The sequence below is a fragment of the Trachypithecus francoisi genome, unplaced genomic scaffold, assembly GCF_009764315.1.
Source record: "Trachypithecus francoisi isolate TF-2019V2 unplaced genomic scaffold, Tfra_2.0 Contig00057_ERROPOS647011, whole genome shotgun sequence".
Classification (NCBI taxonomy): Eukaryota; Metazoa; Chordata; class Mammalia; order Primates; family Cercopithecidae; genus Trachypithecus; species Trachypithecus francoisi.
The window spans coordinates 495318-510907 of record NW_022680466.1 but is presented as its reverse complement, the minus strand read 5'-3'; the positions used below and the strand labels follow the sequence as shown (position 1 = coordinate 510907).

The following is a 15590-nucleotide window of genomic DNA, read 5'->3' as shown; positions in this document are numbered from 1 at the left end:
ATGTCCCATATGGAGAGCTAGTTGACGTCATGGGTCAGTCTCTAGTCTCTCTCTTCTTTTTTATTTGCTGTACCTACTGGAGTGAGTTAATCTCTTTTGAATATTGAAAGTTTCAGTATAATTTTTAGATTCTAACCAATTTTTCTGAATCCTCCCACTCACCTACTGTGTGATCTCCTTTTCATCTCTACCTACTTATTTCTCTTTACCTCAAAATGTCATCCTCTCCAGGAAACCAGCTCTTATTACACAGATACAGGGATTTTTTTCCCCCAAAACAATACCAGTTAATGTTATCTATACAAAAGTAGCATGCCTAGTTGGTATCACTCTCTTTCAGTGGTCTCTACCTCTGTGTGATTTTTCCAGACTAACCTTTAAAAGACCTTATTTGCGTGACACCTCTCTATATGGTTGCAATAGAATGTTGGGGGAATGTTGATAAAGACCACATTGTTCTTATATATATCTTTCTCTTACACAAATCCATGAAAGGCTTTCGAGATATCGCTGCTGAAAATAAATGGAGCCTCTAGTAAATGTTAAGAGTTTTTGCTAGCAGAGTTTTGATGCTTTTTGTCTTTGTTCTACTACTGAGCTTGCTCCTTGGATCCCTTCTTATAGTGCCATTCAACATGCAAGTATTTTTTTCCGGGGCTGTGTGTCCAGGTGACTTTATGAGTTAGGCTTTGGCAAATGACAGACTTGTTCATCCTAACACTAGAATGTAGGGATCCTGCATTCAGCATGACCTGAAGTTTGCTCAAAGCATAAGATTGTAGATGTTCGGATTTTTTACAGAATTCAATCTTTTGAAGACTTAAATTAGTTCATATTTAACTCTGGACTTAATGTGGAGAGGTTATCAATTATTCTGCCCACATGTGTACAAAGGAAGTTTAATAGAAATAATTTCTGTCCCTTTGGAATTAATCTAACATGAAGACTATGAAAGTGAGCATTTGCTATACAAAATGTTATTTCGTTACTTAGGTATGAGCTTTGTAACAGTGGATTTTAGGCCAGGTTAAAAAGTAGTTAATAAGTTACAAGTTACAAGCTTCAGGGAAGCTTGCCACCTGGCTTGAGACCACCTGAAAGTCTTTTGAAGAGGAGGTGTGAAAAGAAGAGAAGAGGTGTAGTTGGTAATTGAAGGCTCCCAGATGGATAAATTTGCTGAAGAAAGCGAGTAATGTCCCACCTCGTGAAAGCATGCAGATTTTATAAAGTGTTCTCAAAAAGCAAGTTTTAATATCTTTTTAAGCTGTCAGAAGTTTGATACCTAGGTAAGCACTTAGAGCTTCAGGTAGTTAGATTTCATCAATGAAAAGGAAGCAAGTTTCCTTACCCACTTTGAAGGCCCGTGTGTTAGACAAATGGAAATATTTTAACAAACTAATCAAACATACTTTTAGTATCATGCAAGTATCTAGAAAGGTCTTCTCAATCTTTGGAATAACAAATGGGGAGCTGGCTTTTTATCAGATGCTGAATTGTCAGTTTTGTTTGACTTTTTTCACAGGTTCACCGGAACAGCACAATCCGTCCTGGCTGTGATGTGAATCCCTCCTGTGCATTGTGTGGTTCAGGCAGCATCAACACTATGCCTCCTGAAATTCACTATGAAGCCCCTCTGTTGGAACGTCTTTCCCAGTTGGACTCTTGTGTTCACCCTGTTCTAGCATTTCCAGATGGTAAGAAAGACCACAGGCTAGAAAGTCTAATAAAAGAGACTTGAGAGAGTTCTAGGCGAAAGAAAATCAGCCAAGGTCCAGTTACAACTCAGATACTTTCAAGGTACAACTTGCGTCAACCAAGTCTTCTCTTAGAATTTTACAAAAAGGCTGCAACAGATCCACCAAACCAGAAGGTGCCACTAAAAGATTGCAACTTAATATGAGATTTCCTTGTAACTCTTCAAGTAGCTAGGAGAGATCTGAGCTCAGTTGCCTTTAGCCACAGTCATCTGGTCCAGAATACGCTTAGTATATCTTTAAAAATGTCTTGTCTAGGCCAGGCGTGGTGGCTCACGCCTGTAATCCCGGCACTTTGGGAGGCTGAGGTGGGCGGATCACCTGAGGTCAGGAGTTGTAGGCTAGTCTCTACTAAATACGAAAAATTAGCCAGTCGTGGTTGTGCCTGCCTGTAATCCCAGCTACTTGGGAGGCTAAGGTAGGAGAATTGCTTGAACCTGGGAGGCAGGGGTTGCAGTGAGCCAAGATTGCGCCATTGCACTCCAGCCTGGATAACAGCAAGACTCCATCTCAGAAAAAAAAAAAAGTTTTGTCTGTGTGTGCCATGATATAAAGTAGGATAGCAGTGTTCTAGGAGAATATCTTCATACTGGCATTTATGTGGTAACATGACAGCTTTGCAGGGTGTAGATAAGCACAAATCTTCGTTGTTAGCTTGTACTGTCTTTAGAAAGTTTGCCTACCTGTTAAATTTGTGTCTGTCAACCCTCCTTTCCCACCTCCCTTCCCATACCTGTACCTCTCCCACTTGACAAAAGAAGAGCATTCCTCTTGGCCATATTGAGTCCCACTATGGGTCTTGCCCCAGATTGTAAAAATCTTGAGGCTGGGTGTTGTGGCCCACGTCTTTAATCCCATCACTTTGGGAGACCGAGGCAGGCAGATCACTTGAGGTCAGGAGTTTGAGACCAGGTGCAGTAACCCCAACTTTGGGAGGCCAAGATGGGCAGATCACAAGGTGAGAAGTTCGAGACCAGCCTGGCCAACATGGTGAAACCCCATCTCTACTAAAAATACAAAAATTAGCTGGGCATGGTGGCACGTGTCTGTAATCCCAGTTATTCGGGAGGAGAATCGCTTGAACCTGGAGGCGGAGGTTGCAGTGAGCTGAGATCACGCCATTGCACTCCAGCCTGGAGACAGAGCAAGACTGTCTCAAAAACAAAACAAAACAAAAAAAACTTGAATGGTGGGGAAAACAAATAAAGAGATCCCTTCTAAGAGTTCTCAGCACCTGAAGGAGAATCTCGCAGGTATTAAGTAAAAAGGTTTTGAGTTTTAAAAATAAAATGAAGATAGAGAACTCCGGAGTTCTATCAACCAAGTCTTCTCTTAGAATTCTCCGAAAAGACTGCAACAGATCTACCAAACCAGAGGGTGCCACTAAACGATTGCAACTAATTGACAGTTGATCAAACATTAGATAATTGTAATCCCCTGTTGTGCATCTGTTCGTCAAATGATTGCATTTCTGGCCACCTAAATCCAGGGGATACCAGGATTTTTGGCTTTTGTTACCAAAACCCCCTCTGACTGTCATAAGGATGTGGTGTAATATTCCTGCGGCTGTGTGATTTCTTGTAAGAGAAAGGAAACAGAAAACCTGGAACACATGGATAGTCAGCAGTTGGTGGAACAATAAATAAACTTGAACATAATGAGTGGAAAACACTAAAACATTTTCTTCTGTGTTTCAGATTTCAGAGTCACTGACTTTTACCTTCCCTTGACATTGGATTTATATAGCCCATGTAACTGCAGTTACTATGTGTATACCATTTTACAGTTTATAGTACTCTTCTCATATTTGTCTCATTTGCTTCTTTCAAAATTCTTTTTTTTTTTTGGAGACCGTTTCGCTCTGTCGCCCAGGCTGGAGTGCAATGGTGCAATCTCGGCTCACTGCAACCTCCACCTCCCAGGTTCAAGCAATTCTCCTGCCTCAGCTTCCTGAGTAACTGGGACTACAGGCCCATGCCACCACACCCAAGCTAATTTTTGTACTTTTAGTAGAGATGGGGTTTCATCATATTGGCCAGGAGGGTCTCGAACTCCTGACCTCGTGATCCACCCATCTTAGCCTCCCGAAGTGCTGGGATTACAAGCGTGAGCCACCACACCTGGCTTTTTTTTGGGACAGAGTCTCACTCTGTCGTTCAGGCTAGAATGCCGTGGTATGGTTTTTGGCTCATTGCAGCATCGGCCTCCCAGGATCAGGTGATGGTCCCACTTCAGTGGGTAGCTGGGACTGCAGGTGCGTACCATGATGCCTGGCTAATTTTTTGCATTTTTAGTAGAGAAGAGGTTTCCCTGTGTTGCCCATGCTAGTCTCAAACTCTTGGGCTCAAACAATCCGCCCATCTTGGCTTCCTAAATTACTGGGATTATAGGCATGAGCCACCATGCCCGGCCCAGAAATTTTGTAAGGTGTTACTTCAGTTTTAGTGCTCAAGGAACAGGCTTGGTAAGATTGTGGCTTACCTAAAACTAAATGGCTGATGAGTTTGAATGCCGTCACAGTTCAGACCCAGATATCTGATGCCTGTCTTTCCTTTGGCTATATTTCAAGTTCCTTTCCAGACAGATTATTAAGAGAAGTCAGATTTTTACCCTTTTCGGGATTCTGGCTACAGACAGCACCACCAGGAAGACTTAGGAACATTTGTTGGGTTACTCTCTGAAATACTATGTTGGATTGTACAGTCTCATACTTGAAGGACCAGGAAACCCTGACACTTAAGCGCACTCATTGGATATCACCTGCTAAACACAACAGTCATTTCTTTGTCAACAGCATTACCACATACAGTTGCAAATAATCTCCCCCACTCTCAAATATATCCAGACTGTGTGTCTCTCAGCTCCTATTCCATCATTCAGCATCTCTACTAAGAAGTTCCATTTCCTTTGAACACTTTCTGTCCTGCTGACTGCAGGACACTATAGATCTGACGTGAATGCTGCCCTACCGCATACCTTAGACCTACCACACTATCATTCCAGGCAACTATAGGCAGCAATGAGGGGGAATGGAAAGAAGGATAGGGAACACTCCACCTTTTCTGGTCTTTATGATTTTTATTTCCCTTCATCTAATCCTATTTGTTTTTCTGTCTATGTCTCACACACATACAAAGAGCTTCTAACTATGGCCCTGGGGTTTGGATGAAAAAGTTCGTCATTAAATTTTCCTTATGAGACTATGGTGACAGAGAGAGATTTTTTTTTTTACATGTAGGCTCTATTGACTACTGTATTTGCCTGTGGATTAACTACACCTCAGTTGGTTGACCTGAAGACCTGATTACCATATCTAATATTGTTCCTGTTGGAATAATTCTGCTTTGATCCGGACAACTGTCACATTCAGAATGCAATCCATTTGGAAATCAGAAGATTCCCATGGTTGCAGAGATAGCCAGCTCCAAAGGGTACCATTCACATAATATCCTGTGTAAATAACACACGCCCTGAAGTATTGGGATTCCCTGTACATCATTGTATAGCAGGGAGTAACAGTGAAGGCTAGCAGCTTGGCATACTACTGTGTGGGTCAAACATTTGTGTGGTAGATTTTACTACTGGGCCACCCTTTACAACCTCTTCTCTAGAAGATGTTTGAAAGTGGCAGGATTTCCCACTTTTTTTTTTTTATAAGAAGATTAAAAATTATTTTGACTCAATTTATGTGGATGGTTACATTTATACCAAACATAAATGCAGGAAGTTGTTTGAATGTGATACTTAGCTGTTCACAGATTTTTTTAAAAGTAGTTTTAATGCTGTTTCCTAACCAGTTTGTGTAGTTTGTTAGAATGACAACAACCAACTGCTGCTCTTCATCCTGGAGTTGTGCCTTGCACCTTGACTGTACCCCAGCCACTTTCTTTCAGTGTGTGTAGGTGATAGAAATTGAAGGACTGTGTTATAGCCAACTCTACGCCTAGCTGTGGAAGGTGGAGAGACTAGGATGTAATAACCTGTTAGTATTCCAGCAGGAAGGGGGCTTTGTTTTACCACGTCAAGTAATCAAGTCCAGTTAATCCTTAGTTGGAAATGTAGAGGATATATAACCTTGGAGAACAGCTTGTTAACTTTGTAAAAGGGTCTTAATAAGAGCACCACCTGCTGGCCATGAAGATCTATGGTATTTTGAGAGAACTTGCCAAACTCTGCATATGAGGCTACAGCAGCTTCCCAGCAGGAGGAAGAAGTGAGCATTACAAAACACCCAGAAAAAGTGCGCCTGAGAAAATGGTGGAAAGTAAGGTTAGGAGCCAGACAGTCAGGTGAATCATGGAATGTCAGACCCTAGTCATCCTGAAGTCAGAGTCTTCTCATTCATCTTTCATTTTGTTTGAGGAAACAATAACTTAAGGATGACATTAGTAATTCATCTTATTTTCCTGTTACTTACCTGAGAAGGATCTGCACCCTGTTCTCTGAAAATAGCAGTTTACCTATGTGGATATGGAATGTAGGAGAATGGATGTAGGAGAATGGGTATGGAATGTAGCTGACTGGATCTCTGGTGGGTTCTCTTCCATTTCATATGCCTTTTTTTGCTTACTTTCAGGTCCCGTATCCAGTCTATTTTAGATTTTTAACTCTTTACAAAACCTACGTATTATCACTTATTAGTATGTGAATTCAACCAGCAATTCCTAAGAGATCTTTTTTTTTTAACTGACTGGGGGATTTAACTGGGTTCCTGTTCACTCTTAACATGGAAGCAATTAAAAGGCAACACAGCAAACATCTAACAAAGTCTACCAGCTGGAGTTCCTTAAACTGTTTATACTGGGTTTAAAGAAGAATTGCTCTTGATTCTGCTTTAATACGTCAACTCGAGAGCACAAGGTAGTGTTCCATGACTTGAGTTCTACAATGTGCCAACTTGCACTTAAAAGCATTTAGCTGAGAGGAAGGGTTGAGGAGTAAAGTTCCAGTTGAAGAGTCATTGACTCGACATGTTAGAGTTGAGAGACTCATAGCAGTCTTATAATCTAGCAGTAACAAATAGATGTCCTTTCTTGTGCCTACTTAAATGAATTGATAGTAACTATCTGGAGTTATTTAATGTATTGTTTGGGAAGAATCTGAGGTCTCCAGTACAACAGGAAGGACAGCTGTGTTTGGAGCGGAGGGTTAGAGAATGAATGCTAGAATGTTGCCAGCCCTGATCTAGCCCCACCACCTACCTCATTTCACAGGTAGAACTAAAGTCCGGCCGAATGATTTGTTGTTGCTTTCTCCTTCTACTCAGAGATAGAACCAGGACCTGAATCCAGGCCTACTTGTTTCTAGTCATTGCTGTTTTCACTATAAATCTATGCTTTTGGAGTCCCATTACATATATACACAGCTGTTGCCAAGTGGGAGTAGCTCTTCTGCTGCCAAAGGGTATTGTGGGATGGACAGGAAGTGACCTCCTCTCCTTTCTTGAGCCTCTTTTATACATTCCAGCTCAGCCCAGCTTTCAGATTGTTCTACAGGGCTGAGTGCTTCTAGACAATGCTTTATTTCCTAGGATTTGGTATAGCTGAGTTTGTTTTTAAGTGTGGAAAAGAGTGATGATGAGAAACATTTGAGAAGACAGCACTGTCCTCAGAGACGGTGTCCTTACACTTGGACAGTTAGCAAATGTTTCTTTTCATTAAAACTTTAATAGTTTTCCTAATTTGTTTCACTGTCATAAAGCCCAGCAGTCTATTCTTAGAGAAATCATGGAGCTGAGGCTGCTTACCCTCTGGGAAAAATCATCCCTGAGAATATTAGCTTTTTTGTTTTTTTTTCCAACTCAGATTTTTGTTCCAGTCCTGGAAGGCCTAACATTCAGTGTCATGAAATTCATCATCTCTACCATAGGCAGGAGTGGCTAAATTTCTTTTACTCTGCAGAACTGACTTGGAAAATATTTTGTACTGTCTGTTTGTTGGGAGTAATTTGAGAAATAATTGACTTTACCACAGAATCCCGTCCATCTTCTGGGTCAGTGAAGTAGCCTCAAGGTATATTGTTAAAGTAAGAGTATGGGCTTTTGGGTTGTATAATCCTGAGTTTGAAAGTTGGTTGTTACTCGTTAAACTGTGTAACCTTGGACATAGTTAATGCACCTTTCTGCATCTGTTCCCTATCTTTAAGTATAATGGTGCTTGCTCATGGAACTGTTACGAAGATTAAGTGGCACACACATGATATACACAGTGCCTGGCAGATAATAATGGGTTCAGTAATGTTAATTTAGACGTTTCTTCCCTGCCTTGTTACCCCCAGTTCAGATTGAGCATATCCTCTATGCTCTATGGGAGCCAAAACCCCATAAGCTTTTAGAAAATATATTAAACAGTATAAATTTCTAGTAGTTCTAGAAGACATGCTATCAGTGACTGGAGTTTGTACTTATTTTTGAAAGATGGATAAAGACAAGATAACTGTGGAGAAATAAATAGAAAAATAGCCCAAATCGCATGCCAGGAGTAAGTTGCTGTGAGGTGGGAGCTGCTTAGAAGGAGATTTTTGACCCAGAAGTAGTGATAGGACCTGGGCATTTTGTCTGGGTGATAAATTTGGACTCATTTTGGAATAGCTGAGTTAGATTGTCCTCTCCTGTCCTCTTACGCCACCAGTGCCTTCTTCCTTCAAGTAGTGGTGTTTCATTCTGTTCTGTAGCAGTGGATAGGGACTCTAGCGGGAACTTCTGAGCATGCCCCAGGTGGTTACTGATTCCCAGGAGGAACTGGGAGGTGAGGAAAAATGTGCTGGCCTTCAGATTTAAATATCCCTGGAAAGCTTTGTAGAAGCCTAAAAACAGACTCACACCACTATCCATCATGGGTGAAATGTCAGAATATTGAAAACATAAAAAGGAAAATCTAAAAGTTATACATCAGCACCAGAGGTTCCAGTCAGAGTAATACGCAAGAAGTAAACAAAGGAATACAGATTGGAAAGAAAAGGTAAAACAGTCTCCATTTGTAGATGACGTACTTATGTCTATAGAAAATCCTACTGAATAAACAAAAAACCTATAACAAAGTAGTTTCACAGGCTACAAGGTCATTATATAGCAGTTTATTGTGTTTCTATATACTAGTAATGAAGAACTGGAAATTGAAATTTTAAAAGGTACTATCTTTAATCATTTCCATCTGAGACTTTGTCAGCCTGGCCTTCGCTGTCCATATTTCTATCAGTATTTTGGTCAAAACTATTTAACAAGTCTCTTAAGAAGTTCTGAACTTTCCCTCATCTTCCTGTCGTCTTCTGAACCCTGCAAACTCTTCCAACTTCTGCCTATCAGAAAACATTAATTCTTAGGAATAAACTTAACAAATTGTATTTAAGAGTGGTATGTCAAAAATAACTAAACTGCCAAGAGAAAATCAAGACAAACCTAAATAAATGGAGAGAGAGATGCCACGTCAGTAGTAGATTGAAAGATTCAGTGTTGGTGGCGGAACAGATGGAAGTTCTCCTGAAATTGATCTGTAGAGTCAGTGTAATACCACAAGTTTCTTTGTTGTTGTTTTTTGCAAAAGCTTAAAAGGCAAAAACCAGACCACCTTACAAGTAAGAAAGAAACCGATTCCCTCTTAAATACAGCACTGGATATTAGAATACATGGAAGAATAGCTTTAAATGTTTGAGAGGAAAATGGTTTAAATCTAGAAATTCCTTTCCTAAAGGAATTACTCAAGGATATATTCTTGGAAAAAATCTAAGAAAATGGAAAGATAAGAAACAGCTTAAAAAATTCAGTTCAGAAGATGCTGATTTGTGATATTGAACATTAGTCAGCTAAAAATCCCTGGGAATCTCATGATGGGAATTGGCGGAGCTGCAGAGGAAGGAAGGAGAATGGTATGTAGTTATTATTTGGAGAGAGGATGGAGTACTCAGTACAGTTCCTTTTAACATAGATAATGAATATTGTTGAATAATTGCATCCAGATTAACTCTATATTGATAGAAAAGAAGTAGGCTTAAATATGTTTTTAGATCTCTAGAATAGAAACAGGATGTTTTCAGACAAACAAGGACACAAGAACAAAAACTCCATCAACCAAAACAAAAAGGTGTTTTGTTTTTTTCCCCCTTGGGACTTGATAGTAAAAAGCAAAAGTGACCTGCTTGCAAATAGAAGAATGACCTTCAGTAATGTTCACATAAACAGGTCTTCCGTATGACAGCACTTGCCCTGCCAAGTGTGAGGCCACTGGGCAAATAAAAGGAGGGTGGAGTGTAGGTCTTGAACACTAGAGAGGCCAGGTGTTTGGACTAACCTGTAGCATTTTATGTTTCTTGCAGATGTTCCCACAAGCCTGCATTTCCAGAGCATGCTGAAATCTCAGTGGCAGAACAAACCTTTTGACAAAATCAAACCTCCCAAAAAGTTATCACTTAAGCACAGAGCACCCATGCCGGGCAATCTGCCAGATCCAGCTCGTAAGGACAGGCACAAATTGGTCAGCTCCTTCCTAACAACAGCCAGTAAGTGTCAGGGAGTCAGGAAGTCCCCCAGAGTATCAGTGACTTTTCATTCCTTTTATATTCTCAAATTTGTAGTTTGCATGCATGTTGGGGGTGGGAGAGGCAGTTGACTGACACAAATTCAGCTCACAGTGACTGCTTCTGCTTGTCTTGGATGCTCTCACATGGACTTCGGGAGCTATTCTAGACACCATGGATCTTGGAGCAAGACCCAAAATGCTCAGTGAACAGCCAGCAATGGCATAGCATTGGGTTCATCTACGGTCAGGTGTCTTCTGTATCCTGGTGACATGTTTCTCTGGTTCTGGGCTCCCTATGCCTATCCTAGCCATTGTGCAAATTACTAGAAACTTCAGTCCTGAAGGACTGTCCTGCTGCCCTGGGTATACAACATTGGCCTAGAGAGAACTCGAGAGCTTGGAACTCGAATAAGAAAATATTTGAGAGGACATATTTCACAGCTCTTTTTCTGTTCCCCTCTTCAGAGCTGTCCCATCACCAAACCCGGCCTGACAGGACCCACAGGCAGCACTTAGACGATGTGGGGGCCGTGCCCATGGTGGAGCGAGTGACAGCGCCAAAAGCAGAGCGCTTGCTCAACCCACCGCCACCCGTGCATGACCCAAACCACAGCAAAATGAGATTGCGAGACCATTCATCTGAGAGAAGTGAAGGTAGGGCCAGGCCCATGGCACCTCTACCTGCAACTGCACCTGCTCAGGGCTTTCTGGGGCAGCCTAGGCTTCTCTTAATTGCCCCCAGCTTTGTCCTTCACTTTCTAGGAAGGCAGAGTAGAGGGACGCTACTGCTTCTAAATGCAGGTCACTTCTTAACTGCTACAGCAACCTCTGCCCTGCCCCTACTTCCCACAACTAGTGTGCTTCACCTTTTTATCCTCTAGGCATAGAAAACATTTTTGCCTTTAGTATGTATTGCTGCTATTCCAAGCTTGTGTTAGAAGTAACGCTGGTTAAGATAGCTATGTATTTCTCTTTTCTGTTGACTTCTGCAGTGTTGAAGCATCACACAGACATGAGCAGTTCGAGCTACTTGGCAGCCACCCACCATCCTCCACACAGTCCCTTGGTGCGACAGCTCTCCACCTCTTCAGACTCCCCTGCACCCGCCAGCTCTAACTCACAGGTTACAGCCAGCACATCGGTAAGTACCTGTGTGTGGTTGGCCGGACACCCCCTCTGCAGGTCACAGCTTACTCAAGTGGCTCCAGAGGACAGTGTGAGGGTGGGTTATAAAGCCCAGGGCATTTATAGGAACTCAGCTCATCATGATGTATGTATGTATGTATGTATGTACCATTTTTAAGTCAAAGTCATGGTACTTGACCTTCTGTTGTTTTTCTTGAATTTTTCATAGTCGAGATGGATTTATGCTGAGCCATCCATAGAAAGCTTGATGCAGGGACAAACTCTTAAGGTGATCTATGACTATTCAAGATCTGTTGGACTAAGTTTCACAGAGGACTCAACAATTCCATGGCCCTAATCCTGTTGGCCCAAGAAGTGAACATGAGAGGAGGGGTAGAGGGGAGATTCCCATGGGCATTGGAAGCAGTGTTTGCTTTCCTTGGTTTTACTTTCCGAGTGAGTGGAGGTGAAGTACTGAGAATAAACACTAGGCTTGAGGGTACCAGAAGAGAAGGGAAGGGAGAAGGCAGAGTCCATGCTTTTTAGGTATACAGAGCAGAATTACAGATCCAGCAGGCCCCCATGGCAGGACATTTGGCATGCACACATCAGATTTTAAAATAACACACTCCATTTGGAAGCAGTTTGCACAGCTATTCCAGAGACATTTCCTTTAATTTCATTCTAAGGTTTTAATTCCTCAAGTGTGCCCTCTTTGAACATATATACCTGTAGCTGCTCTGTACCTACTCAAAAGGTCCTTTTTGTATAATAATTATAATGTAATGGTAAATGTAAAACTCTATAACTGTAATGTTTATTGAACACTTAGTACATGCCAGTGATCAGTGATTTACATGTGTTACATGTTACAATGCCTGTTGAGATGTAGGTTGGTACTGTGGATTTCAATTTGTATGCGTGAAAACTGTCAAGGCAGCTTGTGAGGGTTATAATTGTGATTCAAACTTAGGCAGCCTGACTGTAGAGCCAGCTCTTTTACCATTACACTACACAGGCTAAACCTGGGTGAGGGTATTGCAGAGGCAACTTAGGAGGTTCCTTCAGAGCCTAGATCAGGAAACTTCCAAGCTCATAAAATGGACTCACTAGGCTCCTGTGATCAGGTAGGAATTCACGTTGTTCTGTCTTTGCTGTTACAAATCAATCTTTTCCAAATGGTCTCTTTGCTCTTTCCCTTTCTTTATCCCCCTCCCCCACAAATTTTATCTAAATAGGTGTGTAGTGTCCCTCACATACTCAGTTATCCAGCAGCAAAGAGTTTCAGATAACCAAGTATTTATAAAAGAGAGTCTAAACTAATTCTGATAGAAAATCTGAAGTCAGAGATTCAGGACTTAGTGAGCACTTCAATATTTCTGTGTCTGGAGAATGTTAAATTAGGCCTGGATCACTTGAAATTTTTACTATTTATTGAGTAAAAATTTTGTGTCTAGCCCTATGCTAACCCCTGAGGCTCTCAAAGACTCTAGATTTATGTAAAAGAAGATAGGCCAGGCGCAATGGCTCACACCTATAATCCCAGCACTTGGGGAGGCGGCTGAGGCGGGTGGATCACTTGAGGTCAGGAGTTCGAGACCATTCTGGCCAATAAGGTGAAACCCCATCCCTACTAAAAATATAAAAATTAACTGGGCATGGTGGCATGTGCCTGTAGTTCCAGCTACTGTAGAGGCTGAGGCAGGAGAATCACTTGAAGCGGGAAGTGGAGGTTCCAGTGAGCGGAGATCAAGCCATTACACTCAAGCCTGGGCGTCGCAGTGAGATTCTGTCTCAAAAAAAGAAAATTGGTTCTGGACCTCCCATAAATAGCAAAATCTATAGTTGCTCACGTCCCTAATATAAAATGGCATAGTATTTGCATATAATGTATGCATATGCTTTAAATCCCATATACTTAAAATCGTCTCCAGATTACTGATAATACCTAATGCAGTGTAAATGTTATATAAATAGTATGCTGTATTGTTTAGGGAATAATGACAAGAAAAATCTGTACCTGTTCAGTACAGACTCAATTTTTCCCCCCAAAATATTTTCAATCCACAATTGGTTGAACCCAGGGATACAGAGGGCCAGCTGTCCTTGAAATCAGGGAAAGAAGCCAGAGGCCACTGGAGAAAGGTAGGGAGGAGGGGGAGTGTTTGTGTCAGTGCCTCCCAAAAGCCAGTAGCTGCATCAGAATCACCTCAGCAGCTTTAAAAAACAAAACAAACCAACCAGACACTTCTAAAGATCTGATTTGTTGCTGGGTGTGATCTTGCATGCTTATAGCTCCAGCTACTCAGGAAGATCATTGTGGCCCAGGAGATTGAGTCCAGCCTGGGCAGCACAATGAGACCTCATCTCTTAAACAAACAAACAAAAAGATTCTGATTTTATAAAAGAGCGGGGGGAGTCCTAGAACCTTTTTTTTTTTTTTTTTTAAATACTCCTTAATCTTGCTTCTGATATACAACCAAGTTTGGGAATCAGTTTTATTCTCATCACCTGCTCTCTATCTCTTGCTCTAAATAGGAGATACTAGTTAATTTACACCGAATGAGTAGCTGACAGAATTGAGGGCGTGTCTAGGTGGAGGATGAGATACAGAGCCCGTTGAACCATGCCACAACCTGCTCCACTGTCTTTTTCTGGAACGTTCTAACAACAAGCCCAAGAAGTTTCAGGGAAAGTATATACCTGTTTCTGCCAGCAGGTTCACATTTATTCACATTTATACTGGGAAGGCTCTCTCTCTTGAGGCTTTCTTAAGATGCATTTCTTGGCCGGGCGCGGTGGCTCAAGCCTGTAATCCCAGCACTTTGGGAGGCCGAGACGGGTGGATCACGAGGTCAGGAGATCGAGACTATCCTGGCTAACACGGTGAAACCCCGTCTCTACTAAAAAATACAAAAAACTAGCCGGGCGAGGTGGCGGGCGCCTGTAATCCCAGCTACTCGGGAGGCTGAGGCGGGAGAATGGCGTGAACCCGGGAGGCGGAGCTTGCAGTGAGGTGAGATCCGGCCACTGCACTCCAGCCCCGGGTGACAGAGCGAGACTCCGTCTCAAAAAAAAAAAAAAAAAGATGCATTTCTTGTAGTGGAATGTATAATTTTTTTTTTTTTTTTTTTTTTTGAGACGGAGTCTCGCTCTGTCGCCCAGGCTGGAGTGCAGTGGCCGGATCTCAGCTCACTGCAAGCTCCGCCTCCCGGGTTTACGCCATTCTCCCGCCTCAGCCTCCCGAGTAGCTGGGACTACAGGCGCCCACCACCTCGCCCGGCTAGTTTTTTGTAATTTTTAGTAGAGACGGGGTTTCACCGTGTTAGCCAGGATGGTCTCAATCTCCTGACCTCGTGATCCGCCCGTCTCGGCCTCCCAAAGTGCTGGGATTACAGGCTTGAGCCACCGCGCCCGGCCGGAATGTATAATTTTGTAGCAGAGATCTGGCAGTGGCAGAGGTCTCTGGGTATGAGATCACTAATCCTCAGCTACAGAACTCAGGCAAGATTCCCAAAAGTCTGTTTAACCATTTTGGTTAACCAGATATCCTAAATTTCTGAGGTCACTGACAGTCATGTAATTTGATAGAGAAAGAAATTGAAGTGAAAAGGGCATTGTGGTCATCTGAAATTATAAATGACAGTGACTGAAACTCTGGCCCGGGAAGTGCTGACTTTTCACATTCTCTGAGAATGTCCTAAGATGATTGTATCTCACCCTCCAGGAACAGAGGATAGAGTGGTTAGTTGTAGGGGACTTCTTCCTCCACCAACAACCCTTCCCTGTGGGCTGACCACACTTAGTGGTTTAGGTGTAAATGCAGCCTCTTAGGTGTTTTCCAGCTGTTTTGTTGCCATGGCAGCGTGTTTGTTATGCCACTGTTTCACTCTGGCCTCTCACAGCTCAGTTGCTAGTTTCTGTTTTAGGATAAGGGTATTAACTGTCTGGGCAGCAGCAGGTAGTAGACTTTTTCTTCCATCCAAGAGACTTAAGCCATTTAGTTCCCTGGTCTCCCAGCTACTGTAGATGCCTACCTCTGCCTCTGATATTCGATCCTTGGAAGTCTTATTTTTCTTAGAGTTTGCTCTTCTCAACTTCCTATAGAAGCAAATTTCCTTTCACCAGGAATGTGAGGTATAGTCAGGTTCTCCTCTTCAGTTTCCCTCCATTCATCTCCTTTGATACAGCTAGAAAG

The 15590-nt window shown here is 42.2% G+C and overlaps 1 protein-coding gene across 2 annotated transcripts in view; it reads left to right on the top strand.

Annotated features, from left to right (window-relative positions):
• KANSL1 (KAT8 regulatory NSL complex subunit 1) overlaps nt 1–15590 on the top strand; it is a 155708-nt gene that overhangs the window by 134843 nt on the left and 5275 nt on the right. For both annotated transcript variants that reach the window (XM_033219889.1, XM_033219855.1), the window contains exons 6-9: nt 1523–1694; nt 10065–10247; nt 10733–10921; nt 11260–11408. In XM_033219889.1, coding sequence (XP_033075780.1) covers nt 1523–1694; nt 10065–10247; nt 10733–10921; nt 11260–11408 — 693 coding nt within the window. The remainder of the gene's footprint in view (nt 1–1522; nt 1695–10064; nt 10248–10732; nt 10922–11259; nt 11409–15590) is intronic.